The 21188-nt window shown below is 39.7% G+C and overlaps 2 protein-coding genes across 2 annotated transcripts; both read left to right on the forward strand.

Annotated features, from left to right (window-relative positions):
* The first annotated feature begins 1031 nt into the window (after window positions 1-1031).
* On the forward strand, window positions 1032-6613 carry LOC103713608 (putative glycerol-3-phosphate transporter 4). The gene is made up of 3 exons (XM_008800604.4): window positions 1032-2332; window positions 5579-6133; window positions 6254-6613. The coding sequence occupies exons 1-3, from the start codon at window positions 1351-1353 to the stop codon at window positions 6298-6300; spliced, it is 1584 nt and encodes a 527-aa protein (XP_008798826.1). The 5' UTR covers window positions 1032-1350; the 3' UTR covers window positions 6301-6613.
* Window positions 6614-13875: 7262 nt separating this feature from the next.
* Window positions 13876-14959, forward strand: LOC103713607 (classical arabinogalactan protein 9-like). Its single transcript, XM_008800603.4, has one exon. The coding sequence runs from the start codon at window positions 14014-14016 to the stop codon at window positions 14677-14679; it is 666 nt and encodes a 221-aa protein (XP_008798825.1). The 5' UTR covers window positions 13876-14013; the 3' UTR covers window positions 14680-14959.
* Window positions 14960-21188: the final 6229 nt, after the last annotated feature.

Below are 21188 nucleotides of genomic sequence, written 5' to 3' on the forward strand. Positions count from 1 at the left end.
CATAATATCTCGATGTACTAAGATTATTTGTCTTGGATTAAAAAGTTGGAAAGCAAATGAACATTAAATTTCACTCCGCTAAAGAATAAATTGGTTGAAATTATGAAGGACATTGAAGTGAAAGTTATCGTTAAAGATATAAGAGCCGGACTTCAACCATTGCGGAACATCAAGACAAATTTTGACACTTAAGATCTCTGCTTTAAGAAATTTTGATCATAGTAGCTAATGGCTATCCACCATCTTTGATGTTTCGATTACAAAAAATGTCTTTTAGGAGCCCAAACATATTATTTCTTCATTTACAAACAATGATTAGCATATCGTTCATCCAAAATGGCAAACATGGTGTAAAAAAAAAAAATCATTCTCATAATGAGCACAACTCACTGGATTAGAATCAACTTATAGGGTTACTTTTGGTATTGCATCAACTTCAGTACATAACAAAAAAAATGTTGGCACGGATTGCATTTTGGACGGTTGAGGCTGAGTTTGTTCCTAGTTTTGTTGCCGTACCATACTTTTTTTGGCAAGCCTAGGAACAGGCTCTCTCTTCCTCTCCAGTCCCCAAAAAAAAAAAATCATCTTTATAACGTAGAAATCTACGAGATAATCAGAACAAAAATAGCTCCATAAATGACTGGCGGTTTCATCAATTTTTATCACCACCACCACGAAATTTCCCATTTCAACATCAAATTAATCTTTGGCCATTCCACCCTGTCCGACCCATGTCCACCATAAATGACTGAAATTAAGAAATTAATCTATTTTAGGTAAGCCCATTCCACCACGTCCGACTTAGTGAATCCACCGTGCAAAGCTTTGGTCATCAGATCGACACGTATTTACCACAATCAAAACAATACCTCTACTAAATCCAAGCAAATGTTATTAAAAACCAGGAAATCTTTGACTCCCAAAAGGACGCATCACGAGTTTCTATCAGAGTAAATTTCCTGCGTTGCCCCACCTCCTGCTTCCCCCCCTCCCCGGAAGCCACCTGCCCTCGTGTCATCTACCTGCATGCATCCCTCCCTCGCAGCTTGCCACGTCCTCCCGTCCCCAACCTCTCTCGGTAGCTGCTCTCTCTCTCTCTCTCTCTCTCGTTCCTTCCTTCCTTCCTTTACTCTCGGTCGTCCTTTCCATGAGAGCCACACTGAGCGATCCCCCGAGTCCCCCTCCCCCCTCCTTTCTCTCCTTGGACTCTCCGTACCTTCTTTCTTCTCCGACACAAATCTGGCTCAAGTCCCCCCAACCCAATGTCTAAAATTTAGTCTCAATCTCTGTTTTTCTTTTTGGCCCCCGTTTTTTGTTTTAAGAAGGGAAAAGTAAAAAGAAATAAAAATGAGAAGGAGGCCGCCGGGGATGAGACTGGCCCGAAGCCTGGGGGCGAAGGAGTGGAGCCGCAACTCCCACCGTTGCCTCGTCCTCGTCCTCACCTTCGTCGCCTACGCCTGCTACCACGCCTCCCGCAAGCCCACCAGCATCGTCAAATCCGTCCTCGACCCCGACTCCCACTCCGCTCGCGATTACGCTCTCTCGGCCTCATCCTCCTTCCCTCTCCCTTGGCCTTTCGGCCCCCTCTTCCTCCCTTCCAACCCCCTCGGGAGGCCCCACTCCCACGGGTGGGCCCCGTTCGATGGCACCGACGGCACCGCCAAGCTCGGCGAGATCGACGTCGCCTTCCTCGCCTGCTACTCCATCGGGATGTACGCCGCCGGCCATCTCGGCGACCGCCTCGACCTCCGCCTCTTCCTCGCCGCCGGCATGATCGGCAGCGGCGCCTTCGTCGGCCTATTCGGCATGGGCTACTTCTGGCACCTCCACGTTTTCGGCTTCTACCTCGCCATGCAGATGCTCGCCGGCCTCCTCCAGGCCACCGGCTGGCCCTCCGTCGTCGCCGTCGTCGGCAACTGGTTCGGCGAGCGGAAGAGAGGACTTATAATGGGAATCTGGAATGCCCACACCTCGGTCGGGAACATCGGCGGCTCGCTACTCGCCGCCAGTGTGCTCCAGTACGGGTGGGGCTGGTCCTTCATTCTTCCGGGGGCTTTGATTGCCCTCGCTGGGGTTCTTGTGTTCCTGTTCTTGGCGGCATACCCGGAGGATCTTGGGTTTTCTAGCCCTCGAAAGAAGGCCCAAGGGGGAAGAGATGAGGAGGAGGGTCGAGTGCATGATGGAGGAAGTGAGGAGAGAGGGAGTGCTGTGGGGTTTGTGAAGGCTTGCTTGATCCCCGGAGTGATACCATTCGCACTCTGCCTCTTCTTCGCGAAGCTCGTGGCCTATACGTTCTTGTACTGGCTGCCATTTTACCTTAGCCAGACTGGTAATTGTTCCTATACCTCCCCTGTTTGCATTTCAGCACTGCTACAAAGTTACAATCTCTCAATGGAAGCTGCAATCTTGATTGAAATTCCGTGTGCAATGACATATTCAATGTGTGGAATTGACCAGAGTAGATAAAGTAATGTGGTTGCTCACGTAGACAAAAAATGAAGCTATGGACAGCTATTCCTTTTTATATAAGGGTGTTGTAATAAATGACAGACACTTTCTAGAATTTGATTTGAATTGACTCCATGATCTAGAGTAAAAATATAATAATTGGATAGGTGTAAGGAACTTTATGTTGGAGAAAGGATTCTTATTGGTCATGGCATAGAAGTTCATGTCAGGTGTATACTGGAGGGAATGTGTTGAAAAGGGGCTTGGAGGTGGGAAGGCAATGGGAGGTTCCATGCTATAATTTATAATTTTCTGCCATATATATAGCATATGAGATGTAAATTTTAGGAAGAGAGGTTATCAACTTGGTGAATTTCAAGGGTGGATCTGTTGTTCCATAAAATGATCAGCTCCTGAAAAGGAATAAGGATCAGTATTGAGAAAGTGTAGGGTGATGCATGACCACACGACCATTATGAGCAGTCATGAATGTCAACTTTAGGTGGAAGGGGTAGAAGTTTGCTAAGAATAAGGTTGTGGCATTTGTAAAGGGAAGTTGCTTAAGGAATAAACAAGTGAAAGAATGCAACGGTCGATAATCTCAACACATTTGTGTTTTAGGAGAACTGAGTCAGGATGGACTGGGTTGAGTTAGGGAGATGGAGCTGGTTGGGTGGGATGCTGCTAAGTCAATAAAAATTGAATGAAAGGCCCTAATGCCACTTAAATAAGCAAGGGAAGCCGTCCTGTCAGACGCAATAATTCTCAAATCCTTAAAGTTGCCAGCAGAGAAGGGTGATTTCAACATACTAAAAGTGCTTCAAGTGGCTTGAATTTGGGTTAAATGAAGGAAGAACACCGGTACCTGATGGGATGTTACTGCTGAGATGTCACAACTCACCAATTAAGGGTGCTTAAGGCCACTAGACTTCAGAAGGAGTGTTGGTACGACCTAAATGCAGCTATTCTGATGCTTGTAGCAATGGATGTGTTAACAAATGTATTAATCAAGGTTTAAACAAATTACTCAAAAAAAAGGGTTTAAACAAGGAATAAAAAAATTGATTATCCACTGTTGTTTCTGAACTTCAAATTTGTTTCCAGTATGCACATCATCAAGTCTTAATGATAATATTAAATTATTTCTAATATTTGGAGTTTCCCTGGCAATCAAATTGTTACGTGAAGGTTGTTTCTTGCAACTATAATTTATTTCCTCAATTGTATTGTCAAACTAAGAAATTTTTAGAAGTTGATATTTGTAGCACAATCTGGATTGGTTTCTTTAAATTATGTTATTCATAATATACTTTCTTGAAAATCCCTCTCCCTAGGATGTGTAGCACATCTCATGAGTTTGGTTCAATATAACTGGTTTTGACTCCAATCCTACTGGCTACAATAAAAACTTCAAGAATTCTAGAATGTGCAATCCATGAAACTTGTAGGGAGACAGAAGGGGTAATGGTATCACATGATGTATCAGTCGGGCAAATTCTTCACAGTTCCAAAAATACTTCCTTTGTGCACACTGCCCCCTTCACGTATTTGTCTCTTCATTTTAGGCTTCTTCAATTTGTGCAAGCATGGAACTTCAACATCCATCAAGTAGGTTATCAAAAATACAATCTGAATTCTGATTTCAACTTACACCAGCAAAAGCTGCAAAACTACAATAAACTCTAGATTTTTTCTCTCTTTTTCTTCCACAAGCTTAACCAAACTTCCATAGAAACCTCAAACCTATCTTGAATCTTTTAGATCCTGAAGCTCTCTGCTATCTTCCCATGTTTGCAGTCTGAATGGCAAAGCCCCTTTTCCCTCAAATGTAGATCTCCAAGGTTGCGATGCTCTCATGGATTACAGCTAATTGGCATGGGCATCATATTCCGTTTTTTATTCAAGTTGTAATTTTTTCAATGCAATCTTGAAGTCACTCAATATATAAGACCATAAATGCGCAAGTTGAAGGCATCAAGAAGAATTTGCAGAAATAGGATAAATGGATCATAATCACAGTCCATTACCATTTTAAGTGGAGTCAATTCTTTTATTCCAGAGAGCAGGAATCCTGGAAAATCTTAGTTGCTAGAAGAGTGCCTTATAAGTTATCATCAGATTTGAGTCTGCTAGGATATCTGGTAAAATCGAGTCTGCCACAGAATTGTGTGACAGGGCGGGAAGGGACTTTGATGAAAGGATCTGGTAAACTGAAATATACTTGATCTAGCATTCTAAACCTTCTTTCTTGATACCCTATAAATGCTTTACTAGGTGGTACGGGTGGATGTACCATCTAGGTATGGTACTTATACTGGTAAATGAGAATGGTAATCTCCTATATTGACACTTGGTACTATTTGTTGTGCCGCCTTTTTTTTTTTGAACAATATGCAATGTGTGGTGAAGTGGCATACTGTACTATACTAGTATGGGGCTGTTTAAGAAGACTTAATCCTAACATCTAGACTTTTGACCAAAAGAAAAAAGAAAAAAAGAAAAAGAAGAAGAAAATCTAAATGTATTACTTCAAAAAATTGTATCTTGGCTTGCAATCATATAAACTTTCAGGTTTCTTTTTCTTCCTCCTCCTCCTCGTAAGGCCAAGAGGTTAATAGTAAATTGTTAGGAAGCAAAATTATTCTATTCCCAAGTTGAGTATTATTGCTGTTTGACATGTCACATTTAATGGTTTTTGGAATTGAAATGGTATAGCTCATCTCTTGGGACTAGACTAGCTTTGAGGTTGTGAAACCATTGACTTTCTAATGCCAAATTAGTAATCTGCTGATTTTACAGTGCCAGGATCATTTCATTTTGTTGTGGTTGAATGTATTGTATTGTCTTCACATTCTGCTGCAAAGTGCAAGGGAAGCAGATGAACAGCTGCAAAATTACATGCCTTTTATTACCACATGTCAAGTTGAAGTGTTATCAATAGCATCAATTGTCTCTATGTCTAACTATCCATATTGAAAACGGACTCAGGTTATCTGGAAGTCATGAGTGTCCATGACTTGATTCATATCAGAATATTGTTTAACTAAGCAATGACTATATCAAGTCATTGACATATTTTTGGCTGCTGGACACATGGTTGATCTCATTTTTTGATATTCTATTGCAGCTATAGGGGGTGAGTACATGTCAGTTAAGTCTGCAGGAAACCTTTCAACTCTTTTTGATGTGGGCGGAATCATCGGTGGGATCCTTGCCGGCTTCATATCTGACCAACTCAAAGCTAGGGCCACTACAGCAGCCAGCTTCATGTATTTGGCTATTCCTTCCGTTTATGCCTATCACAGATATGGAAGCATTTCAAAGTTTGTGAACATTGCACTGATGATGATTACTGGCTTATTTGTTAATGGGCCTTATGCTCTCATAACAACTGCTGTTTCTGCGGACCTTGGAACCCATTGCTCACTTAAGGGAGATTCTCGAGCATTGGCAACTGTTACTGCCATCATAGATGGGACAGGATCAGTTGGTGCAGCTCTAGGGCCACTTCTAACCGGATTTCTATCAAGTAGTGGATGGGGTTCTGTTTTCAAGATGCTCATGTTCGGGGCATTCATTGCTGGTGCTCTTTTGTCCATTCTAGTTAAAGCAGAAATTGCGCGGTTGGTCCAGTATTGGAGAAACACCAGTTCTGATCATTCAAGACAGTATCGAACTGAAGGTAACAGAGCCAACTCAAACTCTTCTAATTAGCTTTCTATTCTCCCATTATATCATGCATTGTACATTGGCTTTTGAATTCTTTCCACTTAAGTTTCTCAAATTGGTGATGTCTCTTTAGGTTCTGTTGTCACACCACTTCTAGAAGGGGTCACTCGACAACAATGATGTTCTTCCAGGCTAATCAATCAGATATAGGGTTGCCAATGTCTAGATATTCATACAAATTGAGAGAAAAAAAAAGATGCTGCAGAAAGCAAAACAAAGAAAAAAAGGTATGGGAATCAAAGGAGTACAAATGTCAGGAGTTACAGGGTAGATCTATTTATATGATGCTGAACTTTTTTTTTTGGGCCAGAAAAAAAAAAGAAGCCTTTTTGGTTTTATCCCCTTTGGGGAATACGAACTCTTTTTGTGCTATAGTCATGCTGTACCATATATACATAACATGCGAAAAGTTATTGGTGATTTTGGTAGATTTCCTGCTTTACTTTATTGCTGTATCTTTTTTCTTTCACATATCAAAATATTTTATAGTGTATAAATTGGTGCCTTCCTCTTTGTTTTAATAATAATTCGCAGCTCTGTCTTCTCTATTTTTGCTGAAAGTTAGACTTAGTTTTACTCGAAATGCAGAAAGACAACAGGAAAAAAAGCAACATGCACAGTCAAGCACAATTGTTTTTTATAAAAAAAAAAAAAACACAATTGCTGATAATATCAAATAGATATTAGTGCTGCATTCATGGAGTGTTCAGCCATTTGTTCCAAGAGCTGATTGCAGGTTCAGAATTGACCTATGTGGCATGCATGCACGAAGGGGGGGAAGGGGAGGGCATAAGCACTTAGGGATGACAACAGGTTGGGTAGGTCATTACCTAGATCCGTCTTGCAATTGGGAATCATGTGCCCATACCCATCTTGGGGCAGGGTAGGTTGGATGGATCAGGTCGGATAAAGATGCAAAAATCACTTTTTTTAATATGCAAATCAAACAAATAAAAAAATGTAAAAATAAATCTTGGTACTTCATATAATAAAAAACAAAGTAAGAGTCTAAGATATAGAACATAACACACCAAATTTTCAACAATAATAGAAAATACGAAAAACAAAAATATTGTTCTTTAGAAAGTCAAAACTTGATAAAGAACAAATTAAAGTAGCTCAAATCCGTGAGAATTGATGTAAGAATCCGTAATCGTATCAAGAAGTTCCATAGGAACTGAAAAAAGAATACGTGATCATAATATAGAAGGCAAAATAAAAAGAAAATATTAAATGATCGAGTTGGTGGACAGAAATCTAGGTGTAGACGGAGAGTGGCGGTTCGGCTGGCATCTGATCGTCTTGGGGACTGCAACTAGAGTTTGGTTGAAAATAGAGGGGATGATTGGACGACGGGAGTCACAGAACGAGCTATGGGAGTGGCTAGGGCAAAGGGGTGGGAGGGGATTAATAGAGTTATAGATATTTGGGTTGAGTTCAAGGAAAGTTTTACCATTATCCACACCTGCCTTGGATTTGCTTTGAGTTTTGAAATTAAGACCTGTTCCCATTGCCTATGCTAAACAGGTCGTATAAAACCCACCCCATTAGGGTTGGGTTGGGTCGGATACCCATAAATTGCTACACCTATTGTCACTGGTGCTAGAAACTTCAAATGCCCAGAGATATATTTGTATTTTGTTTTGGAAATTGATTCTGTATCTAATTGCTCCATTGTATTGCTCCATCTCCAACAAGGTCAGTCCCCACAATTACCGAGACAGAGATGGTGCAAAATAGGATGATCAGATATACGGGTCAAGCTAGCAGTTATCAGATATTCACATAATGTATTGTAGGTACAGTGTCTGCATCTTCAAAAAGATGTTAAATAGTTTATCATCGAGGCCACTGCTTCTTTGAGCAAAAAATCAAAATAGTTTTTGTAAGGCCTTATTTTCCCTGAAAATATGTATCTGCCATGTAGGGGAATGATGGCTCTTTAAACTAATAACAAAGGATCTATATGGCATCGTAATTGTTATTGTGTTTTTCCCCCTCTACAAATTAGTGAAATACCACATGAAGATGACATTTGCACAGAAACTTCTTTTATCCCTTGCTTTTATTTTCACAGTTTTTTGAAAGCAACGAATATTTGCTGCCAATAGCTCTAAATATTTTACAAAAAATTAACAAAAAACAAAAAGGTTTTATCAAACAAGTTAGTTCATTGTTCTTCTTGTGTTTTTGAAAACAACAATATAAAAAACAAAACCAATACCAAACAGGCCCTAAATGATCATCATTTTGTTCATTTTCTATGCTTCTGCTTCATAGTTCTTAGATTGAAGGGATAACCAGTTTGGAGTCCGGGACTGTGTATTTGCTTGTATGGTATCTAAGCATTCTCTTGAATTCAGTTCATGAATATGATCAGACAACTGTTGTCTCTACAGCAGGGTCTCCTCTCCTAAGCTCATCACCTGAATGCTGGCTGAAGACTTGCCCTGCTTGCTTTAGGGGTGCTAGGATTGGGTTAGGTGCTCGCATAATCAAATTCAGCACTATAATACTGGTTAAAACTCTAGCTGCTTTAGTTGGTACCAGCCCTGTATTGGTTTCTCATTCAAATCAATGTCACATGCTTTTCTTTGGGATAGAGATAGATACTTATATTCTAGGGGGTGTACCCCACATTTGTCAAATCAGCCTGTCGACGTTGGAAACAATTTATGTGCTTTTGAGCAATCTTTCAAGGCTAATTTCTGAAACAATCAACTAACTTTTTGTGTGATTGATTTCAACTGAACGGCAACCAGTCTAGTATTATGTCCGATATAGTCTTTGTTTAGCTTACTTGATAGTGTAAGTTACATATCCTAAAATTCTTTATCAAGCAAGGTTTGATTGTTATCTGGCCTTGCATTAAGACCACCTAGAACTTTTATCTTAGGCTAAGTTCCATAGCTATTCCATAGATGGACAGTGTTCTTACACCTCTTCCTCTTAAGCCCATCTTAAGCCATTATCTTCTTGTTCCTGATGATCAATGAGCAAGAGAGATCTGAAATTCTGAACTATGTTTAAACAGATCAGGTTTCAAAAGTTGAGTAAAAAGGCATGGGAGTGGTATCATGTGTGCTAATTTTTGTAGTAATGAACATTCCAACATTAACCAGCCTTTTTTCTTCTTACATGATTGGACACCTCAACCACTCTAGTTCCCCATCATGTTGATATATATTTATTTTACCGATACCAATTGAGATACTTTGCTTGCGTTTTGCCATTGCTCCTGGCTATGTTTCTTAGTTTGCTCATGTAACTGGTGCATTTTATTCCTGAGAGTGAGAGATTTGACAGTGGCTGGGTTGGTCGCTAATACCACCAATTATATTTGTGGCATCTTTGATCATTTATATGCCAGGCGCAAGACATGTGTCTTCATGATCTGGTAGCCGGTTGCTTCTTTGAGTCATATGATCAAATGAGCATGTATTGTTCATCCAGGGAATGATGGTCCAAATGTTGGAGATAGGAGACACTGGTTCCTTATGGTGGTTGGAAATTGGTGCAGTACATAGGAGAACTGGAGAGTTAGTAGGAGTGGTGCTGTGAAGCTTTTTTCATTTAGAAACCAAGCTCCTATGCTGCTATTTTTGTGCTGCTCAAGAGATATTGGTCCATGAGCATTGACGTTGCATGGGCGAAGCTCATTGCCTCTTAAGATTTAATTTGATTGTTTGCTAAAATCTCTACTTTTACCTAAAACAACAGTCCATGGGATCATCCATCTCCATACTGTTAAGGTTCTTTTCATAATGCATCTTCAATAAATTTGATCACTTAGCACGTTTTCCTCAGAAGTGGGAGTGCATTTTTTAGCTAACACTAAGTTTATTAAAAATGTCTTAATCAAATATAAATTTATCATCACAGTGATCCACTGAGCTCTCGTATATTTATGTCATATCAAAGAATTGGAGTTCATATTTTTGGAATATTTTCCTTACACGGATAGTTTTCTGAAATTTCTTTAGAACAAACCTGACAATCTTAATTTTCTTGAGAAGTCCAGCTTTTCATCTGTTTGCTTCGATAGAAAAATCCCTACATAATTGCTTCCATGGATATTGTCCAACTCTTAAATTTTGACAATCCCTCCTCTCTCTCTCTCTCTCTCTCTCTCTCTACTCTTATCTTCAGCCATGGCCAATGAACCTTTATGCATCTAGATTTGTTTCTCCTTCTGCGGGACGAAGGAACACCGCCACTAGAACAAAGGATGCGCAGAAAAGTAGTGTTGCAGGTGACTCAGGTACACTAGGCTCAAATTTCTTCCAGTCCTACTTAGATCCAACGCATATCACAAGTTAAGATTCGATTGTCCCGAAGTTAGACACAGTTTCCAATCAGAGCAGGTATCCATGTTATTAATGAGATGAATCAAGAGAAAAAGATCCAAGACATCCCTTTCAACTCAGACTTGGTCCAAATCCACCTACTATTAGCTCGGTTCTGAAGTCCAAATCATAGACCCAGTACCAGTTTAGTTGGGACATCAAGACGAGTGCCTTGTTAAAGCCACGGCCAAGACAAGAGGGTGCTCGCCACCCAACAACAAATCTCTCTCATCCAGATCAGTTATCAGGGAAAAGTTACCTGCAATCCCATGGCATTGTCTCCTGACACAACTGTTCTGAGAAAGGATTGCGTGGATTACAATTTTTCCAGCTGGTCTAGACTCTAGAAGCCTTAGAAAGGGTGCTCAGGGTAGGTAAGGAGCACTCTTTTAGTGATAAGATTCCATCGAGTACTCCCTCTTAACACTCACAGGGCGTATTGTATTGAAACTGGTTCATTGTTTCCACCATTAAACACTGTACGTGGATCCTATGTAGTACGTAATCTTCTTCTAAGTATTATTCAAATGGGCTCCATTAGGAAATGATTCGCAGACAATTAAACAGAGACTGCTGTGACCTCATGGTCTTTAACCCAAGTTTGCTTTTTTAGCCTCTGATGTATCTTCTAAAGGAGCTGTCATCAAGAACTGTGAAGAACTTGGTGTTGCACTCCGTTGAAGTAATAACTAATTGACTAGATCTCATGAGTGGTTCTGAAGTCTCATTGGGTTAAAGCAAGAAGAGAGAGCCAATCGAGAAGCCATTTATTGCGTTGAGAGTGCTACGTGAACCTCTGTTTTATTTTTCTTTTCGTTCTTTTTAGCTTCCCTTTGCATATGGTAGTGAGAGATCCGCTGAGTGCATGACAAAAACGTCCTGGCAAGATTGCAGCCTGCATGTTAAAACGAACTTATGATTATAAATCCTTCCTCTGCTGATCTCTAAGATCTTTTCTTACTGCAAAAAGAAAAATAAAATCCAAGTTGAATGGCTGAAGGGCTCCTTTCTTGACCTCTAGAGGCGAGGAGGTGCAGTAATGCGCATTTCTCTATCCTGTCCAACGGGAAATAGATAGCTATGGGCTTCATATGACCGAAAAAGATTAAAAAAAAAAAACAGAAGTAATATTCATTTAGATAAGTGGATTAGTGTCCTCTAAAAGACCTGTCCTTAATCCAAGCTCCAAGCAACTTGTTCTTTATGGCGATCATGATCACAACCATGATCGAGAGAACAACATTATCCTGTCAGCAATCGAGTTCCAATCTGACTTGATCTTCATTTTCTGATACTGTGATACATGTAACTTATGCGATTTATCTGACCTTTACCATAAGTAATATTCCCTCATTTATGAATATCTAGTAGACTGCGTCCTCATCAGATTTTTCTCCATCTAATCCTTGTTAATCCTAGCAATATGTTTCAAAATTAGATCATCTCGCAATGCGTTGCATAAGTCCAAATCTAATACAAACAAAGCCTCTGACTTAAATACGTCTAATTAAATAGAGCGCCCTCTACGCAGCACTGAAAAGCACAAGCTGTAATGTCCCAGAAAATGATCATGCATGGCTTCAATATAGCTTAAAGCATTCTACAAAAACTTGCAAGCAAAGTTTTGAAATGAGATTGGCAGATGCTTATGGGATACAAATTGCAAATAATAATGATATCTATCTCTTCAAGTGTAAGAATTCTATGACATACTTGGTAGAGTCATCTTTAAGTTCTATGAGGCATTCATATAAAACGCAGCCTCCTATTACATCATACTGTCAATCCTTTGGGAGCTTGAGTGATGTTGGTGGGTGGGAAAAGGGAAGGTGGTAGGCCTGTACCTTGCTTTCCTTCTAATGAAAGGTCCCACCCTCCTATCTGCATCATTAACTGACATGTTATGTGTCCACATTCTTCCACACAAATGTGCATAAATAATTGAAACACAGCTAAAAAGGTGATAGCTAAAATAACTGAAAGAAAGAGGCCATCACATTTAGATCCCAGCATGTTCTCTTCTGTTAGGTCAGACTCTCTTTTCAAATCCTTTCCCCAAATCATTTAAGAATAGCAAAGGGGTACAAAGAGATGGGTTTTGATTTGCCTCCCCCTTGGAAAGAATGGCGTTGCGTTGAGTTGAAGTTGCCATACTTCTGGTCGGTAAGCTGACATGATGACAAGTTACCGGACAAACTTGGAATGACAAAGCTATCCTTCATCTTGACTCAGCCATAAGTTTGCTTAACTAATTATTTGATTAATGAGTCAGATGAACACTTAATCTCATCTTTAATTTATAATTAGCTCCTAATCTTGACTTACAACTTTAATTATTTTAGCAGCGTAAGTTTTAACTAGGATAGCCTCAACATGCTATTGCTTCCATCAAATGCACTAGCTTTTGTTTATGAAGATTCAGATGGTTTTAGCAAAAAAGAAGATTCCGATCCATGTCTCTTGAATTATAGAGTGTCGATTTTTAATTTTATTATTTTAAAATTTTAGTGGAGACACGTTAATGTGTCAGCATCAATATATGCAAAGCTACCGTTGATATAATAAGGTTTGCAGCATTTAGTACTACTACTTTAATCACATGTAACCCATCTCACCCCTCTCATTTTTCTCAGTTACTACGATATAAACAAATCCATCGACAAATCAATCCCAGATTAGAATTTTTGGTGCTTATAGTGCTTGCTATTGTGACATGTTAATGATCTATAGAGCATATTAATTCTAACCCAAAAGGGTAAAAAAAAAACCTAATTATAGAGCAATTTTCCATCTTCCATAGTAACGTCTCAATATAAAAAGTATTATCAACATAAAAGTTGCACTCTGTGCTATAAATACCAAAAAAGACTAAATAAAATATTTTAATCATACAGAAAACAGCCATAATATCTTCTTCCAAGCCAGTGTAATATTACAATGCTGTTGCTTCATATCATGTCTTAAACTTTACGTATGAAGCTGTATGCATGACAACAAATCCCCGCGTCATGAAAAGAAAAGCCTCAGCACGCGGAAAAGGGAATGAACTTTGAAGGCCATGCAGGTGACCTTTTCCGCTTTTTTCACCATTTGTGTGACTAATGATCTGTCCAGTCCCAATGCAATCTATGAAAAAAGTGTATAAAAAATTAAAATAAATTTCTAAATTTAATTTTTTTTTTTGTTAAAAAAGTAAAAACTATATATTTGTAACAAAAAAAAAAGGTTTTTTGTCATCTTTTCAACCAAACCAATTCTAAGAAAGAAAAGAGGTGAGGCGCCACCACAAAAACCTTACAGCTATCACTGACTTCTCCACCGTCCTTACCTTTTTGCCCCGTTCTCTCTCTCTCTAGATCTGTAGATCTCTACGCTCCACGCTATATATCACCAAGCTCTTCCATTCTCCCATTGCATCCAACACACAGCAAACACTACTTTCTCCCTTCCTCTCCTCATTTGAGAGGAAGTGAAACAAAGGAAAGCCATGGCCTTCCATGCGCCAACTCTAGCTCTAGCCATTTCCCTCGCCCTCCTCTCCACCTGCATTGCCCAATCACCGGCCTCCTCCCCCTCCGCCACCACCAACCCCCCGCCAGCCACCCCCGCCACACCCCCTCCAACCACCACCTCTCCTCCCCCCGCCGCCAACCCGCCACCCGCCGCAACTCCACCCCCTGTCACCACTCCACCGCCTGCCGCCAAGCCACCGCCGGCCACCCCGCCTCCCGTCGCCACTCCGCCACCAGCCACCCCTCCACCCGTCGCCACCCCGCCGCCGGCCACCCCTCCACCCGTCGCCACTCCGCCTCCGGCCACCCCTCCTCCAGTCGCCACTCCGCCGCCCGCCACCCCTCCACCGGCCGTGCCGCCGCCACCCATGGCACCGCCACCCGCTCCAGTGCCCCCAGCATCGCCGCCAGCTGCCACGCCCGCGTCCTCCCCTCTGAAGGCGACCCCTTCACCGGCTCCCGCCACCTCGGCACCGACTCCGTCGAAGATTCCGTCCCCCTTGGCTTCCCCTGGTCCGGCATCGGCGCTGACTCCAGCGGCGGAGCCAGCGTCGTCCACCACAGCTGATTCAGGCGCCGGTGTGCATGGTGTCGGCATGGGGGTGCTTGCATTGGTTGGGGCTGCTGTGATGCTTCTCTAGAGGATCGTTGCAGCCTTGGACCGTCGTACGATGCATTTATTTGGATTTGATCCTATATATATGTTTTTTTCTTTTTTTGATGAAATTTGATCCTATTTGTAGATTGGGAATATTGTCATTGCTGTGATAGCCCTCACTTATATTTTTCTTTACTTTGTTTGTCTTTCTTTTTGTGGAATTCGAGGACGTCATTTGAGAGGGGGCCTGAGGACTGCTGCATATATTTTTGTATCATCATTTTGACTTAGATGAATAAGATGAGGCCATTATTGTCTGTGCATTGAGCGCCATTCAAGGCTTGGCACTTAGTTTGATTAGTTTGTTGCAAACTAAATAGGTTTAATCTGCTTAAAGAGAAGCTTCAGAGGGGAGGACTTTATGTGCTGCATCTTCTTTTCTACAATATAACAAAAAGATTAAAAAAAAAAAAAAAAGAAAGCCAAGAGCGGCCCAATGTATTTGAAGGCCTAAGGCGAACTCAGTAAAAGAGGCATTTTTCCTTTCTGTTTTGTCTTTGAGGTCTTCCCTGCAGTAGACCGACCAAAGTCGACCACCTCAGTTGTAAGGGTTGGGCCAGATCTGGGAACATCGCCGATTAAGATCGAGGTTAAGGATTATGCATGTCAAATACTGAGCTCAAGTCATCTAAGCTTTGATATAATATTAACCACTCAATCTTCAAAGTTTAAGTTTAATAAAATCAACATCATCAACATCTAACTCAAAAAATGAATAGGAAATCATAGTACAATTTATGAAAGAACTATGGGAATGTGAATCTATAATGCCAAAGTAGCCTTGAAGAGATACAGAGCTGATCTTGTCACTTCAAAGCAGGATTTGATGACGTTATAGAGTTCCAAGGCCGATATTTTCTGCCTAACCAAGATCTTTAGAGCTGTATCTTTTTCTTTTTTTCTCTTTTCAGTTTTGTTGTTACATGTTATGTTTCCAGATGCTGAGCAATGGAAAAGGTGCATAGAGTTGGTATGTTGGCATCAATTATAGTAACCCAAATTACTCTATTGTGAGTCAATCCTCAAGAAATAAGAATGCTTGTTCTACCTTTCCTGCCTATATGCCGCTATGCACCAACAAATTAAACCGTCTGTTAAATGGAGAAAACCAAATATCGGGAAAAAACCATGAATGCAGTAATTGGAGTCACCAGTAGTACCAAAAAAAACACTAATTGGAGCCCCAAGCAGTTCATTTTCTTACGATCAAGTAGTAATCGAGTTTTACTCTACAAATGACACTATCAAGATATGCAAATTTCAAAGGAAGATGGGGAATGTTGAATGCTATAATCAAAAATTCAAAACAAAGAAGAATTTGTTGAGGACCCGAAGGTGTGATAATTATGCGTCCCTTGGGTCAAGTGTATGTTTGGTATGGATTCAGGATTGGCTAGTGTTGAAGGCTCACAGCTTAAAAGCTTAAGCGACGTGTTGAGAGAAAGATCAGCCCAAGCTAATAAACACATGTGGCCCTTCTTTTATTAGTAAATATGGGACAATCTCTCTCACCTAATCTCGTGATGCCTTTATCATAATTGACTCCTATTCGAAAGAAGGGAGCCCACTCATGGCCCAATTCTTTCTTGATATTGATATCCCTCAATGAGGAGTCTATATGATTAATAAAAATTTTGACGCACAATAAGACTCACTATGATATTATTTGTTATGAACTCATGGTTCAGTCCAAAAATTTAAGCTGTTGGGATGAGAATCGGTCCAAACTAATAAATTTATATTGCATCTTTTTTATTAGTTAATATGAAACTATAGCATCATATAATTTTATTGCTCCATAATTTTTTTACAATTGCCATTCAATGCGTGACCACAAAAACACCATAAAAGAGTGATCTAAGGGAGGGCTCCACCAAATCATCAGTCTAGCTGGCTAGCACTAGTTTGGTGGGAGGTGGGGTTCCAAATGATTAACGTACGGCTTCCTTTTCCCTCACTGCTGTTTTCTTTCTCGGACGCGACAAGCCTCTCCCCCTTTTTTTCTTTCTAATTTTGGTGGGAGGGAACTCTAAAAAGGATTTATGACCAGAAAAAGAGGCATCTCAGGAGAACGGCACGTGTGGAGGGGGCTGAAAAGTGAATCAAATGGTACGTACCGTCTTGCCAACTACCCGTATATCATCGTTTTATCACATATAGGATATAAATATTGTGTTAAGAGTAGTTATATCACTAGGAATTATTTTGAGGTCATAAATGAAATTAAGCTTATCAAATAATGGTACCCTAGGTCCTCAACTTGAACCTGATTTCTACTTGATTCAATCCGGGCGATGAGTGCAAGTTCAATAATCACCTATATTTGGACCCAAACTATGAATCCAACAAATCTAATAAATTCGATCCTATTAGAATTCAAACTTTCAAATGTCTAAGTTTTAGGATGTCATTCAACTTAATCCGATCTAATATCACCTATAGATTTTTATTTTTATTTTTTGGTAAGATAACTGGATCTATAGTTAATGCATATATCTATATCTTATATAAAAAGCTGCTGCTGCAAAGTAGTTTGCAAGAATTCTAGTGTGATTGCTGCTTTGATCATGCCTTAAATTTATAAATATTTACTTGCAAAATACAAAAATATTATGTATTATTATTTCTATTTTGTTTTATAATATTACACTGTATGGACATTATTATATATGATTCGAACTTTAATATTATTTATCATTTGGATGTTTGAAATATACGGTAGTTCTTATATGGTAAGGATCAACTTTGTTACCACCAGTTTACAACATTTAAAATGCCAAGACCAATTACATATTATTTTTTAATAAAATATAAATTTTAGTAAAAGAGTTGGGGATGAAATTGGAATGTAATTAGGGTATTGCATTGTATGGTGGACCATATGTACAAAATTCACACTCATACATATCAATTATTTATCTTAGAATGTATACATATATGCCAAAGGTTATTTGAGTTGGATACTTCAAGCTCATCAATCGAGGTTTAACTAAATTTAGGCCAAGTCTTACTGTTAGGGCAGCGTGTAGTTCTAGACGATCATTAAATGGGCTTCTTGCATGAGGAGGGGGGCGTAGAGATAGAAATACAAATGTCTTAGAGCCTATGGATATTTTTTTTTTTTGTTGTTGAATGGATAGATTATATAATTATAGTATGGATACATCTAATAAAATCAGAAAACAAAATATTCCGTAACTAAGATAGAAGGCTAGTAAGCTCAGCCACATAAGAAACAACCTAGTCGGTTGTCCTATTTATTTTTCGGTGGACATAAACCACCTGGAAGTCATCAAATCTTCTAATCATATTCTAAATATTCTTTAGAAATGGATGGATCCTTTTGTGGACCGCCGGCCTTTGACACCCACCTGGCCTATTGAAATTTTTCAGATCCTCAATCTCGACTCCGCCCATTTGCATAGTTGGAACGAGGCACGCAGGCCCATTACAAATCCTAAACTCTAAGTTGGATTTACGGATTTCTTTTTTCCTCCCAGATGTGATGTAATAGATGAGGGAGAAGTCCCAATTTCAGTTTTGTCTTCCTATAGGTTCCTTGATTTTTTAGCTACTTTCCAAATGTCAGCTTAAATAGCTGATATGTATACAAGCCCCCTGAAATTTAAGTAATTAGTTATTAGTTTCCTTCCTACGAAGTCATGGGCCCATGGGTCCTATCTTCCCCATTAGTTCCCAATAAAAGTTTTATATTTCTTTGAAAGTAAAAGAAGTTATAGCCGCATAAGCTATCATACTTGTACTCTTACAACAAAAGAGCACCAAAGGTTCATAACAAAGCTATGTAACACTTTGCAATATGATAAGAATCAGTTGCAAAGGGAGGTGAGAAGTTGCGGAAGGCTACTAATTTGGAGGAGAAGCCTGACGAGGATAAAATCCCAGAAAGGTTGCGGTGCATTGGCCGGAGCCATTGATGGGTTTCTCGTGATGTTTGCTTTAAGCTTCGTACCACCCATGCAACGTAAGGAGACGCGCCGCAGATGAAGTACTTATTGCCGGCGGTGGTAATGTAAATGTCTAACAACCAGAGATTCTATTTGTTGAGGCAAACCGGAGACTCAGTAGTTTGATTCATAGCAGTGCTATAAATTGACTTGATCTAAGTTTTGAGGGTACTTCGAAATATTTTACTTTGCGACTGTTTTTGGGAATATTCATACTAGAATGGTGCATGTGTATTGCCCATCTTAGCTAAAAAAAAAAAAATCTATTTGTCAACCGAGGTTGGATCCTCCTAGGCCCATCTTTTGTATCTCTATCTCATTGATGAATGGAACGAGTGGTGGCTTGGCCACCATTTTAATTTGCTAAGAATCGAAGATTTTAGTTTCAACATTCATTTAGCCCACGCACTTGACCATTGCTGAAAGGTTAGACCCATGTAGACTTCTAGCGACCCATCTTTGCGAGAAAAGCTTGGGAAACACTGTGAGGATCCGTGCGGGCGTGTATTTAGTCCCACATCGGTTATTCGTTGGGTAGATCTTGGATACTTATACAGGATCAATGAACCCAAATAGTAACTTTCGGCTAGCTATTTTGGATGAGGTCTTGGGTTGTTACAAATACATTGAGTACATCTCATCTTAGGTTTAAATTTCAAAAGCTTGCAAGCATGGTCACGAGTGTGGCATTTGGCTAGAGGGCAAAGATTTGAAATTTGGCAAAATCATGACGCATTAGTTTAGAGTTTAGAAAGAGTAAATAAGTTCAAAAGATAATTTTGTCAGGCATGCAAACATGTTTGTCAAATTTATACTGGCCAGTTAATGGACTCAAGAAGTGTCCTTACGAAGCTTTATTAAGTGTTGGTTAACCCAATTCATCCAGAAATTCTTCCTTGTTTTACTGTTTTCTCTTTTTTGGGAGATCAATGAAAGATTGGACCGAAAGCTGGTGGAGAATGAAGGAGGTATTGAAAAGGTGGGTGGGGGTTGGTGGAGTTTGATTCCATTGGTAGGTAGTCAAGCAGCTCTAACACCACTATTGATACGAGTTGAAAATGTCATCTTAAACTTTGGCGTTGAGCTAACAAAGCGAGCATACAACACTGACTCCACAATTTAGAACCCAAGTGTTTAATTACATGGTTTCCGAAAGCCCAAAGCTAGCCCTAATTTTCCAACCACTTTCGCACGAATAAGAAAGCTAGTCGGTATGTTGTTTCTTATGAGCTAAGGCTGAACCTTTGGATCGGGGAGATGTTGTTTTCTTATGAGCTAAGGGTCCATATGATTAATAAAGATTCTGACGCAGAAGAAGACTAGCTCTGATTTTATTTTTCATGAGCTCATAGTACATTATACAATTTTATTGCTCAGTAATTTTTGTACAATTGCCATTCAATGCGTGTACCACAAAAACACCATAAAAGAGTGATTTAAGGGAGGGCTCCACAAAATCATCAAACCCGCATTAAAGGGAGAGGTGTGTTTATTAAGCTAAATAGACAGTCTCTCTATTGATACGTCGTCTCGTTAACCCGAACTCTCATCCAAGCGTGTCATAATACATGGGTAAACTCTCATGTTTTCACCACCCTGGGCTCAAGTTTTGGAGGAGGAATTCTGAGACAAGCAGTGGCATGGTTAATACTATGTTGGGTTGGGCCCATGTTTGGCTGATGGGATCCAACCTCCTAAACTCTCGATGAATAGAATTGAGGAAAAAAAAAAAAGAGGGAGAGAGAGAGAAGAAATCATAACCTTACATCATTGTGTTGAAGACATATGCTAATTATGTGTATCAATTAGCTGTATGGTGCAAGATCATACTATAATTAGTATGTATTCTAGGTGATTGCATCCAAATATTGAAAAATGGATACACGGTATGGAAAAGAATTGATGAAGGAATGTGATTGGTGGCCATTTGATGTAAACTATTAGGAGGTGCACCTCTTCATAAGTGACTATTGGTAAGGGGATATAATGGTGAAGAGATGCACCTTTCATAAGTGACTATTGATGGAGGAACATGATGGTGAAAGGATGCTCCTCTTCATACATGATTATTGGTAGTTTATAAACAGCTACTAACTTCTTTCCATCTTATATCCATTATTCATATTACCATTGTCTTCCCTCCTCCTCCTTTATTTCTTTTTGAAAAAAAGTTTGTATTCCTAAATATTATTGTGTGATGACCAATCTAGCGACAGCCACGCAAGGGTTTATTCTCCATCTTCAAAGACTTTAGGGGATTAGAAAGTATGAGGTGCATCGAAAAGACGCTATCAAGCTTTCAATTGGTATTAGTGAAATCAATAAACACGGGCCGTCCTATGGTGGGGAGATGCAATTTTTTTCTAAACGTCAAGTCATTGTGCGTAACACCAATATTTTTCTAGAATATGATTTTGAGGCTCTCAAATGGGAGACAGAGACAGCCTGCTCTTACCCTAGCTTGATCTATATCCTATTTCCATTAAACATGAGCTCTGCAATTGTTCTGAAGGATGATTTGAAT

Source organism: Phoenix dactylifera, chromosome 2 (genome assembly GCF_009389715.1).
Source record: "Phoenix dactylifera cultivar Barhee BC4 chromosome 2, palm_55x_up_171113_PBpolish2nd_filt_p, whole genome shotgun sequence".
In the NCBI taxonomy this organism is placed as follows: domain Eukaryota; kingdom Viridiplantae; phylum Streptophyta; class Magnoliopsida; order Arecales; family Arecaceae; genus Phoenix; species Phoenix dactylifera.